Source organism: Musca autumnalis, unplaced genomic scaffold (assembly GCF_047663935.1).
Source record: "Musca autumnalis isolate F117 unplaced genomic scaffold, ASM4766393v1 scaffold_2, whole genome shotgun sequence".
NCBI classification, from domain to species: Eukaryota; Metazoa; Arthropoda; class Insecta; order Diptera; family Muscidae; genus Musca; species Musca autumnalis.
This window is the reverse complement of record NW_027411755.1, coordinates 30,709,846-30,731,384: the sequence shown is the minus strand read 5'-3', so window position 1 is coordinate 30,731,384 and position 21,539 is coordinate 30,709,846. Positions and strand designations below refer to the sequence as shown.

Below are 21,539 nucleotides of genomic sequence, written 5' to 3'. Positions count from 1 at the left end.
CCGCAAAAATTTGCAAGTCTGATCAGCTGACTTTTAATCACATGTTCAATGTAAACAAATCGAAATGTTAACATTTTCGACCAAGAAAATTTCACGATTGCACATTTATTTAGATTCTAAAGCGTTGTGGATAGGATAAATTTACGTTTTTGTTCCGTTTGGTTTAAAATATCAAAAGAAACAAAAACAAATTTCATACATTTTCGGAAACAGCTGACTTTCTTGCAAGTTTTTGCAAAATGCTGTTCGATAACTTTCTGCAATTTTTCTTGCTTGAGAGAGTAAAATTCACTGAGAGAGGTTGCTGGAACTGACTGAGTAATTATTGCTGGGAAAGTTATCGTACACACCTAATATTTCTAGTCGGATTTAGATGTTAATATACAAATAAAAATTAATATTGGGACAGTAAAAACAAATATTAAAAATATTGTTTACCGTATTATTAAACAAACTAAAAAGGAAGCAACATTTGGGAGGCAGACATCAAACCTAGTTCGCCACAAATGCTACGTTCGACAACAACGAAACGCTCCTTTAAACGTCGCTGGAAAACGAAGATAAAGAAAAATTCTTGGTGGCATGTTCGCAATGGGTTATTGAGGACTGTCGTCCGTTTTCAGTTGTTGACGGCAGTGGATTTAAACAAATGATGCAATCTCTTCTTAATATAACCACAAATTACGGAAATATCGTAGATATATCAAACATGGTACCGGATTCCACAAAAATATCACGCCAGATATGCGACATTGCTGCGAAAAAAAAATTAGAAATAAAACATGAAATAGGAACAGCTATTACAAATGGAACTGCAGCGATAACATCTGATCTTTGGGCTGACAATTTTCTTAAGAGAACCTTTTTATGTGTTACTTTTCATTACATTAAAAACTTAAAATTGAAAAATATAGTTTTGGGTGTTATGTCTAATTGATGTTTATTTTAAACGAATTTTATATAAAAAATATTGAAAATATAACATTTGTTACTGATAGAGGATCAAACATTGTAAAGGCTCCCGAAGATCAAACTCGCCTTATACCCCGGTTACACTATTGAAGGTTAACCCACTGGGTTTAATAGATCCAGTGGGTTAATCTTTGCTGGTTACACTTAGCTTTTCGAGGATATAAACTGTCAGCTGATGTTTGTTTACGTATACATACAAAATAACTAATAAAGTCGTGTTTAACACTTTTACAATTTCTCGCATGAGATATCGTCCGCTCTTTGCTCATATTGGTATATTTTACACACAGGGATACATTTTTGTATTAAGTATCAAGCGTACTTTTTGTTAAAAAAGTGTATAATGTAAAAAAATAAATAATTTTATGATTTTCAAATAACTTTAGATTTGTTAACTCTATAAAATCTCATGCGACCAATCGTAAACGTGTAAAACACGACAAACTCTGTTGCAAAAGCAGTTGCAAATTTTGGTACTTTTTGAGTAGAGTTGGATTTTTTTGCACAAATACCGAATACAACACTGTATTTTTGGTGGATTTGTGCCGGATTTAAAATAAACCCAGTCGTGAGAGGATTTAATTTTTGTATGGCAAATCTGGTCAGATTTGACCAGATTAAGCAATAAATCCTCATAAAGTGGGTTAACCCGGCAAAAAACTGTAGTGTAACCGCACTATTAACTGTTCAAATCATCTGCTAAATAATTGGTAAAGTATTGGATTCCGGTTTTAATAGTACAAAAGAACTCATGCCTACTTTTGACTCTTGTAAGAAATTAGTAAAGTACTTTAAAAACAGTTTACAACTTGAATTACAAACATCTCTAAAGAACTATTGTGTAACGCGATGGAGCTCACACATTAACTTATTTCAATCTATCTATATTAATAAAAGAGTAAAGTGATTGACTGACTGACTGACTGACTTAATGATTCATCAACGCCCAGACCAAACGGCTGAAGTTAGAATCTTGAAATTTTGGGTGTGGATCACCCTTGGTCCGAAGGGGTCAGATAAGGCTGGGTTTTTGGAAATTCGAACTGGAAGGGTACGAAAAGTACTAAAAGGTACTAAATATGGTACCGTTTGTATTTGGCGAACCGGTAGAGCTAGAACTTTCAAAGTTGGAATGATGGTCACTGATGGATTGTAGGAAAGATGTGCTAAAGGGTTTTTAGAAATTCGTACTATAAGTGTACGAAAAGTACTAAACTGTACTAAATTTGGTACCAATTCGTATTTTGTGAACGGATAAAGGTTAAAGGCTGAAATTTGGTGTGAGAATCAAGGTTAAAAGGTACGGTTCACATAAGGAGCTGGTTTAGGAAAAGTGTACACATGTGGACGAAAAGTACTAAATGGTACTAAATTTGGTACAATTATGATTTAGGCGAACGGATAGAGCTGGAATCCTGAAATTTTGAATTAAGGCTACTGTTGGAGATTAGAATGGACGTAGTTTTGAAAATTCGTACTTATGGGTACGAAATGTACTAAATGGTACTAAATTTGGTACAATGATGAATTGGGCGAACGGATAGAGCTGGAATCCTGAAATTTTAAACTAAGGCTACTGTTGGAGAGTAAAATGGATATAGTTTTAAAAATTCGTACTTATGGGTACGAAAAGTACTAAATGGTACTAAATTTGGTACAATTTGGATATAGGTTGAACGGATAGAGCTGGCATCCTGATATTTTGAATTAAGGCTACAGTTAGAGGGTAAAATGGTAGCAGTTTTGAAAATTCGTACTTATGGGTACGAAAAGTACTAAATGGTACTAAATTTGGTACAATTACGATTTGGGCGAACGGATAGAGCTGGAATGCTGAAATTTGAATTAAGGCTGCTGTTAGAGAGTAGAATGGAAGTAGTTTTGAAAATTCGTACTTATGGGTACGACAAGTAATAAATGGTACTAAATTTGGTACAATTACGATTTGGGTGAACGGATGGAGTTGGAATCCTGAAATTTTGAACTAAGGCTACTGTTGGAGAGTAGAACGGAATTAGTTTTGAAAATTCGTACTTATGGGTACGAAAAGTACTAAATGGTACTAAATTTGGTACAATTACGATTTGGGCGAATGGATAGAGCTGGAATCCTGAAATTTGGAATGAGGGTCACTGGTGAAGAGTAGGAAAGATGTAACAAAGGGTTTTTGGAAATTCGAACTGTAAATGTACGAAAAGTACTAAATGGTACTAAATTTAGTACGATTTTGGTGAGCGAATAGAGCAGGAATCCTGAAATTTTGAATGAGGGACACTGGTGACGAGTAGGAAAAATGTAACAAAGGGTTTTTGGAAATTCGAACTGTAAATGTACGAAAAGTACTGAATGGTACTAATTTTAGTACAATTTGGTTTTGGGTGAACGGATAGAGCTGGAATCCTGAAATTTAGAATGAGGGACACTGGTGAAGAGTAGGACAGATCTACCAAATTGTTTTTGGAAATTCGAACTATAAATGTACGAAAAGTACTAAATGATACTAAATTTAGTACAATTTGGATTTGGGTGAACGAATAGAGCTGGAATCCTGAAATTTGGAATGAGGGTCACTGGTGAATAGTAGAAAAGATCTACCAAATTGTTTTTAGAAATTCGAACTATAAATGTACGAAAAGTACCAAATGGTACTAACTTTAGTACAATTTGGGTGAACGAATAGAGCTTGAATTCTGAAATTTGAAATGAGGGTCACTGGTGAAGAGTAGGAAAGATGTAACAAAGGGTTTTTGGAAATTCGAACTGTAAATGTACGAAAAGTACTAAATGGTACTAAATTTAGTGTACGAAGATTATTGAATGGTACTAAGTTTAGTACAATTTGGATTTGGGCGAACGGATAGAGCTGGAATCCTGAAATTTCGAATGAGGGTCACTGGTGAAGAGTAGGAAAGATCCACCAAAGGGTTTTTGAAAATTCGAACTATAAATGTACAAAAAGTACTAAATGGTACTAAATTTAGTACATTTTGAAATTTGGTGAACCTATAGAGCTGGAAACCTGCAATATGGAATGAAGGTTACGGATGCATTTTTGGAAATTCGAACAAAAAGTGTACGAAAAGTACTAAAAGATTATAAATTTGGTACAATTAGCATTTGGGTGAACGGATAGTGGTGGAGTCCTATAATTTGGAATGAAAGTCACTGATGAAGAGTAAGAAGGATGTACAGAAGGGTTTTTGAAAATTCGAGCTATAAATGTACGAAAAGTACTAAATGGTACTAAATTTAGTACAATTTGGATTTGGGTGAACGAATAGAGCTGGAATCATGAAATTTGGAATGAGGCCCACTGGAGAAGAGTAGGAAAGATGTTACAAAGGTTTTTTGGAAATTCGAACTGTAAATGTACGAAAAGTACTAAATTTAGTACAATTTGGATTTGGGTGAACGATTAGAGCTGAAATCCTGAAATTTGGAATGAGGGTCACTGGATAAGAGTAGGAAAGATGTAACAAAGGGTTTTTGGAAATTCGAACTGTAAATGTACGAAAAGTACTAAATGGTACTAAATTTAGTACAATTTGGATTTGGGTGAACGAATAGAGCTGGAATCCTGAAATTTGGAATGACGGTCATTGGTGACGAGTAGGAAAGATGTATCAAAGGGTTTTTGGAAATGTACGAAAAGTACTGAATGGTACTAAGTTTAGTACAATTTGGATTTGGGTGAACGGATAGAGCTGGAATCCTGAAATTTATAATGAGAGTCACTGGTGAAGAGTGGGGAAGATCTACCAAATGGTTTTTAGAAATTCGAACTATAAATGTACGAAAAGTACTAAATGGTACTAACTTTAGTAAAATTTGGATTTGGGTGAACGGATCCTAAAGTTTGGAATGGGGGTCACTGATGGAGGATAAGAAAAATGTAGCAAAGGGTTGTGGACATTCGAACTATAAATGTATAATTTTGATTTGGGTGAACGGATAGAGCTGGAATCCTGAGGTTTGGAATTAAGATGACTGTTGTAGTGTAGATATGAGCAATGAACGGAAAGAAACAAAACGATTCCCGTACCAATCACACAAAGCCACAAACTTTTCAGCTTCTCTGAATCGTTTCATTCTCACAACCAAAACAAAAACAAAAACTTTTCAACGTAAAAAGATGGAAACCGTACGATTGGTGAAATGTAGCTTCGGCTATGCTTTGCTGAATTGTTTCATTCACCACCGAAACGACAAGTATTTTTGGGAAACGTTTGCCGTGCGTTATGGTCAATGACACACTTAGACACACACACACACATGTGATTGCTTAACAACCCTATAAGTTAGCATCAGTATACCACAGTGAATTTTATCAACCACCAAACGTTTTTGATTTATTCACATGTGTTAAGTACTATTTAGTTTTCTATCTGTTGTTGTGGAGTTGAGTACTTTTCGCTTTTCGTTTTGTTCGTACTCACGAATGTAAACAAAACGAAACTAAACAGCGAGCTCGGCCAACGAGGGTTATGTTTCGTTTTGTATTGTTCCTATGGAAAATACGAAACGAAACGATTGGAAATTTTATTTAAAGTATTTTTACGTACTCTGGATATGAGATATGAAGGTAGTTTTGGAAAATCGTAGGTATGTGTAATATATGGAACTTAATTTAGTCCAATTCGGATTAGGGTGAATGGATGGAGCTAAAATTCTGAAGTTTGCAATTAAGATTAATTTTGGAGGTTAGGATTGGGATATGGAGATAGTTGTGGAAATTCGCACTTTGGTATACGAAATGTACTAATTGGTGCTAATATTGGTACAATTTGGATTTGGGCGAACGTATAGAGCAGGATTCCTGAAATTTCGAGTATGGTTGGAGTGTAGGAATGAGACATGGAGGTAGTTTTTGAAATTCGTACTTATGGTCACAAAATATACCAAATGATACAATTTGAATTTGAGTGCACCGATAGCGCTGGAATCCTGTTTTTGGAATGAAGATTACTGGTGAAGTGAAGGATTGAGGTAGTTTTGGAAAATCGTACTATTGGGTGTAGGGACAGTGCTGGAATCTGTATTTTTTGGATTTAGTGTGAGTATTGGTGTGCAATGTTGATCTCGCTGTTAATTTTCAGTGTTCGCCATTTCCATATTATATATTGTTTATTTGTTTTTTTTTTATATCCTTTCCGCATACGAAGTAGCGGGCACTTTGCTAGTCTACAATAATTACGTTAAAATACAAGATATTTTTCTGTCTAAGAATGAATTTTATCGAATTTCAGATATTAATGTATCGCTTCTTAAGTATTTATTAGAAATATTTAAAAAATGTGATATTATAAGCAACAAGTTACAAGGTGTAAACTATGTATCTATCAATTATGTATATTTAACTGTCAATACACTTAAAACAATTTGCGAAGGAAGGAATTCGGATATGCAGATAATAAAAGCTTTGAAAAAAAAATATTCTTAAAGAGATGGAAAGAAATTACATGGCCAATATTTCGATTGTGCATTGCATTGGATAAAGTTAAAGAATTTTTTATTTCCGAAATAATTAAGTCTCAGCTCCCTGCTGTTGGCTCGGAAAATAACTCGAACTTTAATCAATCGCCCCAAGATTTTCAACTGTTTTTCTCAAATTTTATGAACCCACTATATTCTTCTACAGAAGAGACCATATGTGAAGAAATTAACCGATATTAATATTTAAAAGTTAATGCTAATGGTGGTGGGATAATCATAGTTCGGAATATCCCCGATTATACAAATTGGCCCAAAAGATATTGTCAATACCTGCTAGTAGTGCCGCATCCGAACGGGTTTTTTTAGCGGCGGGTAACATAATAACGGAGAAACGTAGTCGCATTGGTCCCAGAACTGTCAACAATTTACTTTTTTTAATACTCCATTTAAATACGAATAAAATACAATTAAATTAAAAATACAAATTTTTGAGGCAGAAGTATTGTTTTACTGACAACAACTGGAGTGTTATCAAAATGTAAGCATTAATTTCTGTATTTAAAATATTCTCTTATAAAATGTTTATATTTAAATTATTCAGCTTTCAATAATGTTGAAGAAAAATAGTTTTCATTTGTACAATATATTTATATATTTGATTTGATGTATTAGCTTAATAATGTGACGAAAAATGAAATAAAAACAAGTGTCAACGCATTTAATTTGATTAATTTATCATTTAATGACGACCAGCAGAGCGGCAAGCCATTTGTGCTGCTCGCGCTTATGTGGTGGTGGTTTTGTGGGTAACGATAATTTTGAAAGCAGTATTGTGCATGCTGCATTTGCGAATCATGCGAATACAAATGTAAAAGCAAGCACTGCACGCACTAAAGCAGTGAATCTTTTTTAGGGGTGAATCTGCTTTTTGGCACAATCATATTTTTATGGGCAAGGCACTGCACTATTCGCTTTTTGGAAAAAGCATGAGAGTGTGCCTTTTATATGCATTTTGCGGATCTCTGGTATGTACGTTATCGATTTTTCAGAACCCTATTGATTAACGACTATGGACGAAATTTTGAGTGGAGATTCCTAGCTATCGGTCGAGGTGTAAAGGGGAGTACACACTAACAGTCAAAACTGACAGTCAACGTACTTTAAGGACAATTTTCCGGCAAATAGCAACTTTTATTTTGCTAAAAACGTTTGAAATACAATGTTTACGGTATTATTTAGAGATTATAAAAGAAATTTTTCAATTAGGCTTTGATATTCACGAAATAGACTTCGATGACTGTCAGTTTTGCTTGTCAATGTGTACTATACTTAAGGTGACTGGTTAGGAATCTGCGACTGCATTCGAATGTACTCGATTTAAACCTGCTTGATAGGCTTTTTGCTGTAATGGTTCCCTTTTGTAACGTTGGACCAGATCATGAAGGTCGCTCACCAGCAAACCAAATGTCGGAACAATTTCGGAAGCAAAATGGTTCAGATTTCGTTCCGATTTCGGAGAGAATGTCGAAAGAAAATTTCCCTCCGAACATGCTAAAGTTTTTCTTTCGATTTCGTTCCGAATCCTGACCGAAATCGATCCGATTTCGCACCGACATTTGGTTCCGAAATTATGTCAACCACTCCATACAACCTTCGTTAAGATATCGTTACGATTTCGGATGTGTAGTGGGATTCCCTAAAGCGGGGTACACACCGACAGTCAAAACTGACAGTCAACGTACTTTTAATACAATTTTCTCGCAAATAAAAGCTTCTCTTTGGCTAAAAATAAAGTAAAGTATTATTTACATATTAGGAAAGTAATTATTTAGCTAGACTTTGAAATTAACGAAATAGACCTCGATGACTGTCAGTTTTGTTGGTCAGTGTGTACTATGCTTAACGCATTTTTTGGTTATCGGGTTATCGACAAAATTCATTAAAATTAAAATGATTATAATTTCTGTAATTAACGATATTATTCGGTAAGTTTGTCCCAATTTACATTGGGCGAGTTTACTTGCGGCAATTGTCATTTTGTAGGAGAGAGAGGTGAGGCATATGGTAACCCTTTGCCTCTCAGCACCCTCTCTCACCTACAAACTGACAATTGCCGCAAGTAAACTCGCCCAATGTAAATTGGGACTTAGCGACCAATTAAAAGTACTCGCAAAGTTCTACCGATAGCAACAGTGATGTAGAGCTGGCAAACTATCGATATCGACCCCATTCGATTTTTTTCGATATTTCCGTTTCAAAATATCGATAAAATCGATACTATCGTAGATTTCCTACTCCCATTTATTTAGAATCCAAAATGGCCGACAAATGTGTTTTGTTTACATTTCGATTGTCAGTGAAATACGAGGCGAATTAGAAAAGTTTGCGGCCTAAGCATGGCCCAATTACAGGTCCTCCAGCAAGAGAATTCAAAGAAAAACAAAGATTTGAAAGGTCAAAATTTATAAACAGAGGCGAAAAAATGTCTGAGGCGAATTTCTTTTCTATCAATTCAAGTAGATACATACAAAACATTTTCCGAGAAAAAGTTGTTACCGTAGTTATTTTTGTTTGGCGAAACATAAAATAGCAGCTGACAATAAAGCACCTATGTGATGGTCTATGAAAAACTGTTTTAATGAATTCAATCGTGGCCGACATTCGCCAAAAAAAAAAAACGAACTTCTTAAGGGTCGTCCAAAATCGGTCGTTGTTCCAGAAAAAAATGTCGTGCCTGAACGGATAATGCAAGATCGCCATGTTATGTACCGTGAGATAAAGGCATCCTTGGGCATTTATTCCACCAACTAATATATGGCATGAACTCTTGGCGCAAAAATTGTTTTTTCGTCGGATCCCGCGTTGATCGGTGCAAGAAATTTCGAAAGAAAATGCAGAAAATAATTTCTACACGATCCGAGAGGAGCTCTTAAATATAACTTGTTCCGAATTTTCTGTGGGAGCTACTCGAAGGAGTAAAGGCCTGGGTACATAAGCAACCTTGCGTGATTGCTTTCCTGCTTCATTTCTGACATAATAAAAATAAAAGAATAAAGAAGGCCGAGCAAATTTCGAACTGGGTTGCCTTTTTTCATTTTTATTCTTTTATCAGAAGCAAGCAAGGTAAACATGCAAGGCAGCCATGATAATCCATATTCGAAGCCGAACTATATCTGGAAGAAATAATACGATGTGCAAAGTTTGGAACAAATCGATTGACATCTTCGATAGTTATCGTTCACACCATTTTACAAACAAATTTTGAACTTTTGTGGGGTAGGTGTTAGAAGAATAGGACCAATATGGCTCATATTCGAACTTAAACTAAGTTTGGGCAAAATATTAGAAATTACAAAATTTGGTTCGAATCGCCTGATCTGTTCAAGAGTTATCGTGATCACCAGCCAGACAGTCCGACAGACAGACGGACGGACTCTAAATGCTAAATCGACTCCAAATAATCTGAAACTAATTTCGTCCAAAAATACTTGAGGTCTAAACCTTTATTTCGATTAGGCACATTTTTGGTCATATCAAATGTATCTGCCCTCGTCAGCCTAAAGGCTGAGGATATAAAAATTTCTGGCTATTGCTTCTATGGCTTTTCTTTAGTGATGTCGAAATGGCCGATAGTATCGATATAAAAAACTATTCGTCGATATTGGCGTAAAAAATTAAGTATCGATAATATCGATATTTCCATCGATGGTTTGCCAGCTCTACAGTGATGTCAACTTTTATTTGAAATTTTCATTCATAATTTTGCGTTTTAATTTAACCGATTTTTGTCGGTAACCATGGTAGAATCATTACAAGGTAGGGCATAGCAAACAGCTGATTACAATTATTTTCTTTCAAATCAGTATACACAAATTGTGTATGTATGTGTATGGTGTTGAAAAATATGACAAAATATTTTATATATATTATAATTCAGTCGAAAAGAAAATTGTTATTACAACATTTAATATTTGTATTTATTACAACAAGAAACTTTTGAACATATAGAGAAGCTGACTATGTAAAGAAAACTTAGCCTCCCATTCATTTTTCGCGTTTTTAGTTAATGATCCAAAATATCAAATAAACAGTACAACCTGTTGCATATTCAGTTATGGCAATTCTGACAGAATAAGCAAATACACCCAGGCCTTGTTTTTCACAACTTGTTCGAACCTGATCTACCTTCCAAATTATTGTACCATGATGGTACCTACTGTTTGTAGTTCTAACGGCGTGTCTTAGAAACCACTTGTATAGAAGTTTTACTTGGCAGAAATACTCAGGAAGTGTCGCCAATATTTGTGAGGGGTATTTTGCCACCGTTGAAAAATGTTTGATGTTGCCTGGCCGGGGAATCGAACTCACGACCTTCAGCGTGCAAGGTGGGTAGAACTATACTAGTATTTTTTATTCGTCGCTAACATACCAAAAAAACATCCTTAATTGCCGAAATTATAAGCATTTTAGTCAGTAACTAAAAAAGGTAAAGAATTCCACTACAGGTGATTATATCTGACGTATTGTGACACTCTCCGATAATTCCGATAGGGGCATACTCATTGAACGTGCAAAACGAAAACATTTTTGACAGTTTACTCTTTTGTTAAGTACTGGAATAAAGATATGGTTTCAACAACAACTTTTCAACACCCATGGTGGAATAATGCTTGGTTTACATTTACGAAATCCACTCGATTTCAACTGTCACTTCCTTTGCGTATACGTCAAATGAAAACTCATCCGAAATCCATTCGATTTCATTTGACGTTTAAGCAATGGAATTGACAGTTGAAATCGAGTGGATTTCGTAAATGTAAACCAAACATAAGAAGGTGTTACATCAAATCATGTCAAACGTCAAATTTGCTCACAATAATAGTTGTGTCTTTTTACTTTTTCAGTAATAATTATTCAGTAACTTCTTTTCAGAGAGTAAGACAGATTTTACTCTTTGATATGAAAATAGAGAAAAAAGTAAAAAGACAGCATTTAGTAAACTTTAGCAAGATAACAGTTGATAACCAAAACAAAAACATTGCCGCCAATGCATGAACGAAAGAATAACTCCAATTAATGAAAAATTTCTTCAATTTAAGCAAAATAAATAAAAAATATTTAATGTATTAATAAAATAATCAATAAATAAACCCGAGTCGTAATATTTATAGTATTTTTCCACAAAAATAAGATAAACATTGAGTAGCTGACCATTTGCACATGATTAAAAAACAGCTGATCGAACTCGCTAAATGTTGCTGGGAAAAATTCTTTCAGCAACTTTTAGCAATTTCTCAGCAAGCAACTGTCAAAATTGTTCTCTCACTTAGCTCTCTTTTACTGAACTTTTGTGTAAAAAGACAGCATTTAGTAACATTTCGTAATAATTATTACAAATTATCACGTAAAAAGACACACCTAATGCATTACTGTGAATTGCTTGTTTACATTTTGTATGTGATTTTAATCACAATCACGCATTTTGACAACATTGTATGAAGATCAGCTGTTTTTGGCGTTACACCTTATTATTCCACCATGAAGCATACGAAATCGTGTTTCAGCACACATTCAGCCGCGTAGAGTGTGTGTGCCGCAGAAATCCTCTTATGTGACGAGGCCATTAGTTAATATAAATTTTATTCTAAATACCCTTCCTATTCTTTAAAATAAAAATATTTTAAGAATAACGGTCATCCAATCCATTCTAATCTTACTCCGATTACCAAAACATATGGGTAATCGATAACCATTGCAATAACGTAAACGTCAACGTCAACACCGAGCCTGGCAAAAACAACAGAGTTGTACCACTACGTTTCGTTAGTTGTACGCAATCCTACGTTTCCGTACTGAAAAACAATCTAAATATTTTCTGTGTCTCATCACTGACATTCGAGAGATTTTGTTAATTATCAACATTTTGCTTGGGTGGAATTAAAAAAGGAAAAAATACGCAACGAACAACGACGAATTATCCAAAACAACAAGTGATTCATACGCCCCGAAAAACAAGTGAAATTCTTGATTAAGAACAACGATAAACTATGGCAGCGGAAATAAAGCCTTCGCCTAAGCGTAATGAACGTTTTAGCACTAAGAAACCTGAATTGTTGAGCAAATTGGAGGGCAGTTCCGATGACATTAATGCAGCTATACTAATACCGGGTGAAAATGGGGTGATTAGTGTATCGGATGACAAGACAATACGGGTTTGGTTGAAACGCGACTCCGGGCAATATTGGCCTAGTATTTGTCAGTTCATGCCGAGTGGATGCACTTGTTTGTATTATCTCCAGGAAACAAGGCAATTGTTTGTGGGCCAAGAGAATGGCACCGTAACAGAGAATACCTTATCGGAAGATTGTAATCGTCTGACATTTGTGCGGGATCATTTGGCTCATCAGGCCCGTGTAATGGCGGTTGTATTTTCTAAGGCCCATAGCTGGGTGTTGTCTTGCAGTAAAGATAAAACATTTGCATATCATTGCTCCGAGACTGGACGTAGAATTGGTCAGTATAATTTCGAGACACCCTGTACCGCTCTGCAATTTGATGCCTTGGCTAAATATGCATTTATTGGTGATCATGCTGGTCAGATAACCATGTTGCGTTGTGACACCCAGGGAGGGGTGCAGCTGATAACGACATTCAAGGGACACACTGCAGCCATACGCTGCCTCAAATGGGTCGAGGGACCCCAGTTGCTGTTTAGCGGTGCTTGTGACCAGGCTGTTATTGTCTGGGATGTGGGTGGTAAACGTGGCACCACCTATGAACTGCAGGGCCACAAAAATAAGGTAACCTCGCTGGCCTATGCCAATCACACTCAACAATTGATCAGCTGTGGCGAGGATAATGTTGTTGTCTTTTGGGAAATGAATGCCATGCGCAAAGAAGTTCCTAACTGGGTTGAATCCAACAGTTGTCAAATCTGTAGCCGTCCATTCTTCTGGAATTTCCGTTCAATGATGGATCAAAAACAAATTGGCTTACGTCAGCATCATTGCCGCAACTGTGGTCGGGCCATATGCGATAATTGCTCCCAGAATCGTATCAATATACCAATTATGGGTTTTGAGTTTGATGTACGTGTGTGCAATGCATGCTACAATGAGCTGCATGCTGTGGAACGACCTTCATTGGCCTCATTTCATGATGCCAAACATTCAATTGTTTACATGGATTTGGAGGAGGAGCGGAAACGTTTGTTAACCGTTGGCCAGGATCGCGTTATTAAGATTTGGGATCTCAATACAATTTGGGAATAATTGGTGGCAATCACACAGAATGAAGTTGAAGATTTGGAGGCGACGACGATGACTATGTTGAAGATTCCATAATTAAAAATTATGGACAAACATGAACGAAATGGATGGAAGAAAGGAAAGAGATTTGTATCCCTTATATATTTACAATAACAAAGAAAAAAATTATAAACGTGTGTAGAAACGAAAGAAATCTTTATAATCTATTATTAAATAATGTAAATAAAGTATTAATATTTAAGGACTGAAAAACAACAACAAAAACAAAAGAAAAAAATCAAATGTTCTATATATTCGAAAATATATAAAAAAAATTTGGTGTGTTTTTTCTAATAAAACAATAAATAAAAACAATTTTTTGTAAATTGTTATAATCGAGACACGGTAGGGGGTGAAATCAATCGAACTAACGGGGTATTATGTCAGAGATAAGGGACCTGACAGACCATTATCACTGAGATAATGGACCTGACAGATCATTATCTCTGAGATAATGCACCTGACAGATCATTATCTATGAGATAATGGACCTGATAGCCCATTATCTCTGAGCTAATGCACCTGACAGACCATTATCGCGGAGATATTTGGACTTGATAGACCATTATCTCAGAGATAATGGGACTAACTTACCATTTTCCCTTATGGAATACGGTGGACAGTTCATTATAAATAAAACCTTTTCTTCTAATCTGCTTACAATTCTATGGAAATTACCATACTTTTATTTGTTATGGTTTTCAAAACTAAATCAATAAAGGCAAAATAATTTTTTTTATTACAAAAAAATGCTTTTCGTTGTCACCCTTCACTCTCCGCCGCCACCGCTTTATGTTGTGGCAAACAAATACAGCAAATTCTTGGCAAATTGTATAATTTCAGTACCACCCAATTTCGATTCACCATAGACACGATCAACAAATGTTATCGGCACTTCACCAATTCTATAGTTGAATTGTCGTGCTCTAACCAACATTTCCATTTGAAAGACATAACCCTTCGACACACAACTGGCAATGCACATTTCCAGTGCCCGCTTCTTATACAAACGGAATGAACCAGTTAAATCGGAGGCGCGGGGACGCAACAACAATTGGGACAAAAAGTTGGCACCACGTGAAATTAGCTTGCGCTTAAAATCCCAACCAAAGACACCACCATCACCCATATAACGTGTTCCCGAGACAATATCGTAGTCATGTTTCTTTTGTAATTCAATGAATTGGGGAATGAATTTGGGCTGTAAAGGGGAAAACAACAATTAGATTACAAAGATGTAAATTATGGTGACCATACTTACATGATGACTTAAATCGGCGTCCATGATGATAATAAAGTTGCCGGTGGCATGTTCTATACCATGGATATATGCTGTACCCAACCCCAATTTACCTTTACGTGGCCTTAAAAGAATTTTATCCTCACCGTATATTTTTTGCAAGTCTTTCGCCACCTCCAAAGTGCCATCTGGACTATTGTCGTCGATAATTATGACTTCGAATTGATAGCCACTGAAATTGGAGACGTTTGTATATGATTAGTATGTATATCAGTAATTTAACACCGGCTTTTTGCATGATAACGACTCTTCCGAAACTGATCCCATCCCTTGACTTACCCCGCCGTCATATATTTCATGATCAGCCATATTATAATTGGCAGATTATCCTTTTCGTTATAGGTTGGGAGCAGGATGCTGTACTTGGGTTCCACAGCTTTTGGCATCGTTGTTTATTTTCTTTATTTTCTATTTATTTAATATTTTTAATATTTAGTTCAATTAACTCTTTGTCAATGTCGACCACGTCAGACAACGAAGCCGACCAATTTTTTTTAGAGTTGTGTAGTTTCTGAACGAACTAGTTCCAAGGAACTATTCCGGATAAAGAGCTATTGGAACTATATCCGCCTCTTTCCTTTAGTTCATATAGTTCCAGCCGTGCATATAATTCCTTTCATTTGCATAATTCATTTTCTTTATTTAATTCCACATAGGGATAGGTAATGGAGAGCAATAATCGATTTTTCGACTTTTCTATTTTGGTCTAAAACTAAAAATGCGATTTTTCGGTCTGGCGATTATTTCACTTGTCATAAAACTCGACTTTCGACTTTCTCGTAAACGCAGAAAATCGATTATGATCGATTATTCGTCGATTTTCGCGTTTTCTTTTGAAAGTGTGAAACCGCCAAAACTGTAAAGCATAGTACACACGGTCCAACAAAACTGACAGTCAACGTACTTTTACGCACTTTTCTGGCAAATAAATACTTTTTGATAGCTAAAAATGATTGAAATACAACATTTAAGGTATAATTTACTGGTTGGGAAAGTAATTATTCAGCTAGACTTTGATATTAACGAGATAGACCTCGATAACTGTCAGTTTTGTTGGACCGTGTGTACTATGCTTAAAACCGACAAGTCAGCAATCAATATGCAAACTCGAAAATCGATCACAAGATAATCGATTATGCGATTTTCCTTCCAGCAAAAGTTGGCCACGATTTTTAAGCATAGTACACACGGTCCAACAAAACTGACAGTCATCGAGGTCTATTTCGTTAATATCGAAGTCTAGCTGAATAATTACTTTCCTAATCACTAAATTATACCTTAAATGTTGTATTTCAATCATTTTTGGCTAACAAAAAGTTTTTATTTGCCAGAAAATTGCCGTAAAAGTACGTTGACTGTCAGTTTTGTTGGACCGTGTGTACTATGCTTTAGACTTTTAACTGCAAAAAGTCGACTATTCGATTAATCGAAAGTCGACTTACCTATCCCTAATTCCACACTCACTTCGATCTTTCACGTTCGGTTCCATCATCATTCAGATGCGGCCGTATCAGCGTTGTCAGTATTGGGGATTTTTCCCCAAATTGGGGAATTTTTATTTGAAATGGCGAAAAAAATTTCGACTTGGGGAATTGGGAAAATGTTGAGGAAATCTTAAAAATATTTGGGGATTTTTGGGGAATTTCTTTTTTGACTAATTACTTCAGATTATCTACAAGTTTGCTTTAATAATAAGTGTCAGATAAATTAAAAGGAACTTTGTGTTCCTTTTAAAATTTAAAGTGCGCCCAAAAACAAGAAAAAATTTAGAGCAAATTCAAATCAACCAATCCGATTTGAGTAAATTTTATGTATACAGACTGTTTTGCTTGAAATGGAATGGAAGATGTAAAAACAAATCCCTGGTAATGCGAACTTTATTCCCTATTCTTCTTAAAGTAAGGTATTTAAAAAAGATTTAAGAACGGCCTTAATTTAAATTTTTAAACCGATGCACATTGCTAATATGTATTTTCACGATCGAAAACGACTCGGCATATTTACCATGAGGAGCCATGGATCTAGGCTTTAATTTTGACTTGTACTTTTTTGAGTAAACAATTATTAAAGTTAAAAAGACCAGTGCCGAATATCTTAAACGCTGTTAATACAAATGCTGAAACCGATGCCTACAAATATGCAATTTCTTAAATGTACAAGCAATTTTAACCTAATATTGGCAGCAATTCACTGGGTCAACACAATTTTAGCTCTATAAAAACCTTTTTAGAACCAGTTGTCAACACAAAAATCTCCACGGATGTTTACGAATCGCAATGCAGAAAGTTAGCATTCGTAAATTGTAGATGGTATTAAATATGCTTTCCGTTCCAACAATTAATTCTTAAAGAAAGAGTCTTCTATTTTGAACCATATTCAGAAATAAAATGCAGCAGTTACTTGAATAAATAATCAATTTTCTAACAACTCCATTTGTTGTAGAAATTTTTTACCCACCTAATGCCTTGTTCAGACTGACGGTGTTTTGCTCTCTATTCGTTGTTCGACCCCAAATTACGATGTAATTACTTCATTTTCCATACAAAATATTGAGAACGAACAACGATTTGTGTACATTGTTCAATTTAAATTATTCTCAGAACGACGATAAAATATGTCCCATCTCTAACAAATGAGAGAATTTATCGAAATAAATTAAGTATGACAGGAAAAATACAAAATTTAAAAATTTATTAAAAACCCAAACATTTTTAGAAAAACTGCAGAATATGAATGAAAAGTAAACGGTTTAACGACTAGTATACATTCAAATCATAGCAAATTTTTTTAATTAATTTCTCGTTAGAGACGAGCTCACTGACCAAGATGCTTTTTGAAAAAGGAAAGCCGACGATACGAACCCACACAATCACCACTGTGTGACATGCATGTTTCGCCTTTGGTTTAGGAAGGCTCCTCAGACACATCGACTGTGGGGCGGCTTCGCTATCCTCTAACTTATTTCCTCTTTCAAATGCAAGTTGTTTTTTTACAAAGTTGAATTCAATTCAAATCTTTGTATGGCTTTCATGACAAACGCTTAGCGTAGCCTTTGAAAGTTATGAGTTTGGCTCTGAACACTAACACGCCGTGACAACACTTTTTTCCATGTGTTTTTCAAGGACGTGGGTTCGCACCCCAGCCTGGCTCAAGCTGATTTTTATTTTTATTTGAAAATTTTGCCTATTAGGCGAAGGTCATTTTTTATTAATTTTTTTAATTAATTTTTTAATTAATTTGAACTAAAAATTCAACTTTGTAAAAAAACAACTTGCATTTGAAAGAGGAAATAAGTTAGAGGATAGCGAAGCCGCCCCACAGTCGATGTGTCTGAGGAGCCTTCCTAAACCAAAGGCGAAACATGCATGTCACACAGTGGTGATTGTGTGGGTTCGTATCGTCGGCTTTCCTTTTTCAAAAAGCATCTTGGTCAGTAAGCTCGTCTCTAACGAGAAATTAATTAAAAAAATTAATAAAAAATGACCTTCGCCTAATAGGCAAAATTTTCAAATAAAAACATAGCAAATTTTGTCTTCTCTTTCATTGCATTTACATTTCTTGTCCATCGTTTCAAATTCGCGTACAAATTTAGAAACGAAAATCAAATGCCTGCCGGAAAGTCTGTATACCAAAAAGTTATTTTGGCAGGTCTCTCTCTCTCGTTAATTTTTAAAATAGAAAAATTTGAAAATATACTGAAAACACCAAAATTGTGAGAAAAAATAGAAAACATGAATGAAACAAATATATGGTCTGTTCCTTTACTTTTGAAAGTGGTAAAACCGGCAAAAGTGGCAAAAGTTGTAATCTGCTTCCATATGAATTGTATGGTGTCTGAAGTAAAGGAACGCTTTTCGAGTAAAAAGTTGTAAAACTTGAAGATTCTTGCACGTAAAGGAACAGAACTATAATTTAATATTAAATAGATATCTGAAAGAAGGACAAATATTTTTTCAGTTCATATCAATTAACTTTACTCGTCTTTTGGCTGAAACTTTCTTGAAAATCAGTAAACAAAAGCTATGAAAATATGAATCATGTTGCTATGAATGATGTACCATGTCGTTTGAACGGGTTAATTCGTGTACGTAATTCGTGTACGTAATTATGAGGCATAAAGAAATGTTACAACTCATTCATTATAAGAATTTTCATAAATCCAATGAGACTAATGATTCTGAATCACTTGAAAGTGAAGTTTTCAATATCGTTAGTTTAATGCACTTATAAGTATATAGAATACTTTACAAGTTTAATGATATGAATTTCAATAGTAAAATAAAACTACTTTTGATTTTTTTGTAATTATTTGTTAAAAAATGTTTGGGGATTTTTTTGAGGAAATTCAATAAAATCTGGGGAATTTTGGGGAAAAGTCTTGGACAAGTTGGGGAAAAGAGGCTAAAAAATACTGGCAACGCTGGGCCGTATTGTGAAATAAACTTAAATCACATCCTCGTTACATCACTGCAATTTATTTATTTGTATCATACAAATTGTATGTCAATTCATCCACCAAAAGATGAAAACACAAAGGAAAGAGAAAGATTCGTTAAAACAATTTCACTCTCGTAACTATTTGGAATGAAGGAAATAGAAAGAACGATCAATATCAATATCGTAATGGGCAACGCGCTGGCGGTACAGCCGTTGCTATTAAAGAAGGTATACGTTCTGAACGTATACCTATATCTACTGGTATCATTGAATCCTGTGCGGCGAGGGTATGGAGAGACGATGGCTCCTCTATAGCTTTCGTCTCTTTGTACCTTCGTCCGCAGGAAAATCTTTTGGCTCAAGACATGACAGAAGTCATGAATCTTTATAATTGTGGCGAAGTACTAGTCGGTGCAGACCTAAACGCAAAACATGACTCGTGGGGCGGAACCACGAGGAATACAAGTGGGAGGGTGCTGGACAGGCTATTATTTGACTGTCCAGACTTTTCAGTCATAGGGTCGGACATACCATCTAGGCCTAATGATGCGTCCGGCTCATATCTAGACATATTTCTTCGTACGCCAGGACTCTCACTGGTTGGTGGTGGAAATATGTCAATGGCTTTTGACTTTGAATCGGATCATAGAGCGATCCAGATTCAAATTGATGTAGGAAATATTACAAGACAAGAAGTTCAGAGTTATCTGAACTTCAATCGTACAATAGTGGGACGTTTCAGGCGGGAACTGAGACGTGGTCTGGATGAGTGTCTATTGCCCTCAGATAGGAATGTCACTGTCGAGGAAATAGACACTTGTGCAGACAATTTAGGAGAAGTTTTTCGTCACGCTATTGAGCAATCGGTGCCGAAACAAAGAGTTAGGGACCAGGTTCTGGGGGATCTCCCTATGAGAATTCGCTGTTTCATCCGCGAGCGTCGCAGGCTATGCCGCACGCTTCGTAGATCTGGTGATCCAGATAGATATCCAGCTCTTAGAGCTGATATCCGAAATCTGGATCACATAATTGAGGACTCCATTCGAATATTTGAAAGGGATAGACTCAAAACGTATCTTGGGAGTATACGTGTAGATGGGAAGACTTTTGGCAAAGTCAAAAGGGCAGCTGGCTTGGCAGTCAAAGATCCCATTGACCAGCTTGTTAACGGTGATGGAGCCATTATCACCGATGATGGTCTTAAGGCAGAAACCATAGCAGACCATGTGCAGGGAGTGTTTCGGCCCATTGGTGGGTCGGTCAGCGGCTTCTCTGGTGGTCCGATCGATCGGATCCCAGGGGAGTTCGGTTCCTTCCGCAGCTCAGTTAGTCGGGCTGTTGAGGGGACCGATGACCGGTCCCCAATGGTTGAATTCTCCGGCACGTTCTCTGCAGATGGATCTGTAATTGACGATGCCACTCGCTGGAACGAGGGCGGCTTCATACGTCCCAGGAATGTGGGCGAGGCTTTAGCTCGCAGACCAGCACGAAAATCCTGCGGTCTAGATAAAATACCCGATGCTGCTTTAAAGAAGGCAGGCGAGGTCATTTTTGGTTTTCTGACGGTGTTATTTAACCACTGCCTAAACCTTGGGTACTTTCCCAGAGCATGGAAAGAAGCCATGCTGGTTCCCATCTACAAAAGGGGTTCGCCACCAGAGCAATGTGGTAGCTACAGGCCGATATCCCTGCTATCGGCTTTCGGTAAACTCTACGAGCACTTTATTCTGGAAAGATTAAAGAAACTCGTAGAGGACAAACGTATACTAAAGGACAACCAGTTTGGGTTCAGGGCAGGCCTATCGACTGCCCATGCCCTTACTGCGTTTTCGTCCTACGTGGTTGATGGGCTGAACAAGAGACAAGGCACTATTGCTCTCAGTCTTGACTTCTCCAAAGCCTTCGACACTGTCTGGCATGATGGGTTGTTGGCCAAGATGGTGCGCTTTGGTCTCGATCACCAAACGTGCAGACTGGTAAAGAGTTTTCTCACTGGGAGATCCTTTAAAGTCAAAGTTGGAGAACGACTCTCAAGTCGTAGATCCATCTTGGCTGGGGTACCCCAGGGCTCTTTACTAGGACCCATGTTA

General features: G+C 36.2%; 2 protein-coding genes across 2 annotated transcripts; one reads left to right on the top strand and one right to left on the bottom strand.

Annotated features, from left to right (window-relative positions):
• The first annotated feature begins 12,201 nt into the window (after positions 1 to 12,201).
• Wdfy2 (WD repeat and FYVE domain containing 2) lies at positions 12,202 to 14,027 on the top strand. Its single transcript, XM_073967402.1, has one exon. It carries the CDS (start codon positions 12,453 to 12,455, stop codon positions 13,674 to 13,676), a length of 1,224 nt encoding a protein of 407 aa, XP_073823503.1. The 5' UTR covers positions 12,202 to 12,452; the 3' UTR covers positions 13,677 to 14,027.
• A 326-nt stretch (positions 14,028 to 14,353) lies between these two features.
• Positions 14,354 to 15,516, bottom strand: Dpm1 (Dolichyl-phosphate mannosyltransferase subunit 1). Its single transcript, XM_073967403.1, has 3 exons — positions 15,292 to 15,516; positions 14,974 to 15,184; positions 14,354 to 14,913 (listed from the first exon to the last, which is right to left on the bottom strand). The coding sequence occupies exons 1-3, from the start codon at positions 15,396 to 15,398 to the stop codon at positions 14,503 to 14,505; spliced, it is 729 nt and encodes a 242-aa protein (XP_073823504.1). The 5' UTR covers positions 15,399 to 15,516; the 3' UTR covers positions 14,354 to 14,502.
• Between the last annotated feature and the right edge of the window lie 6,023 nt (positions 15,517 to 21,539).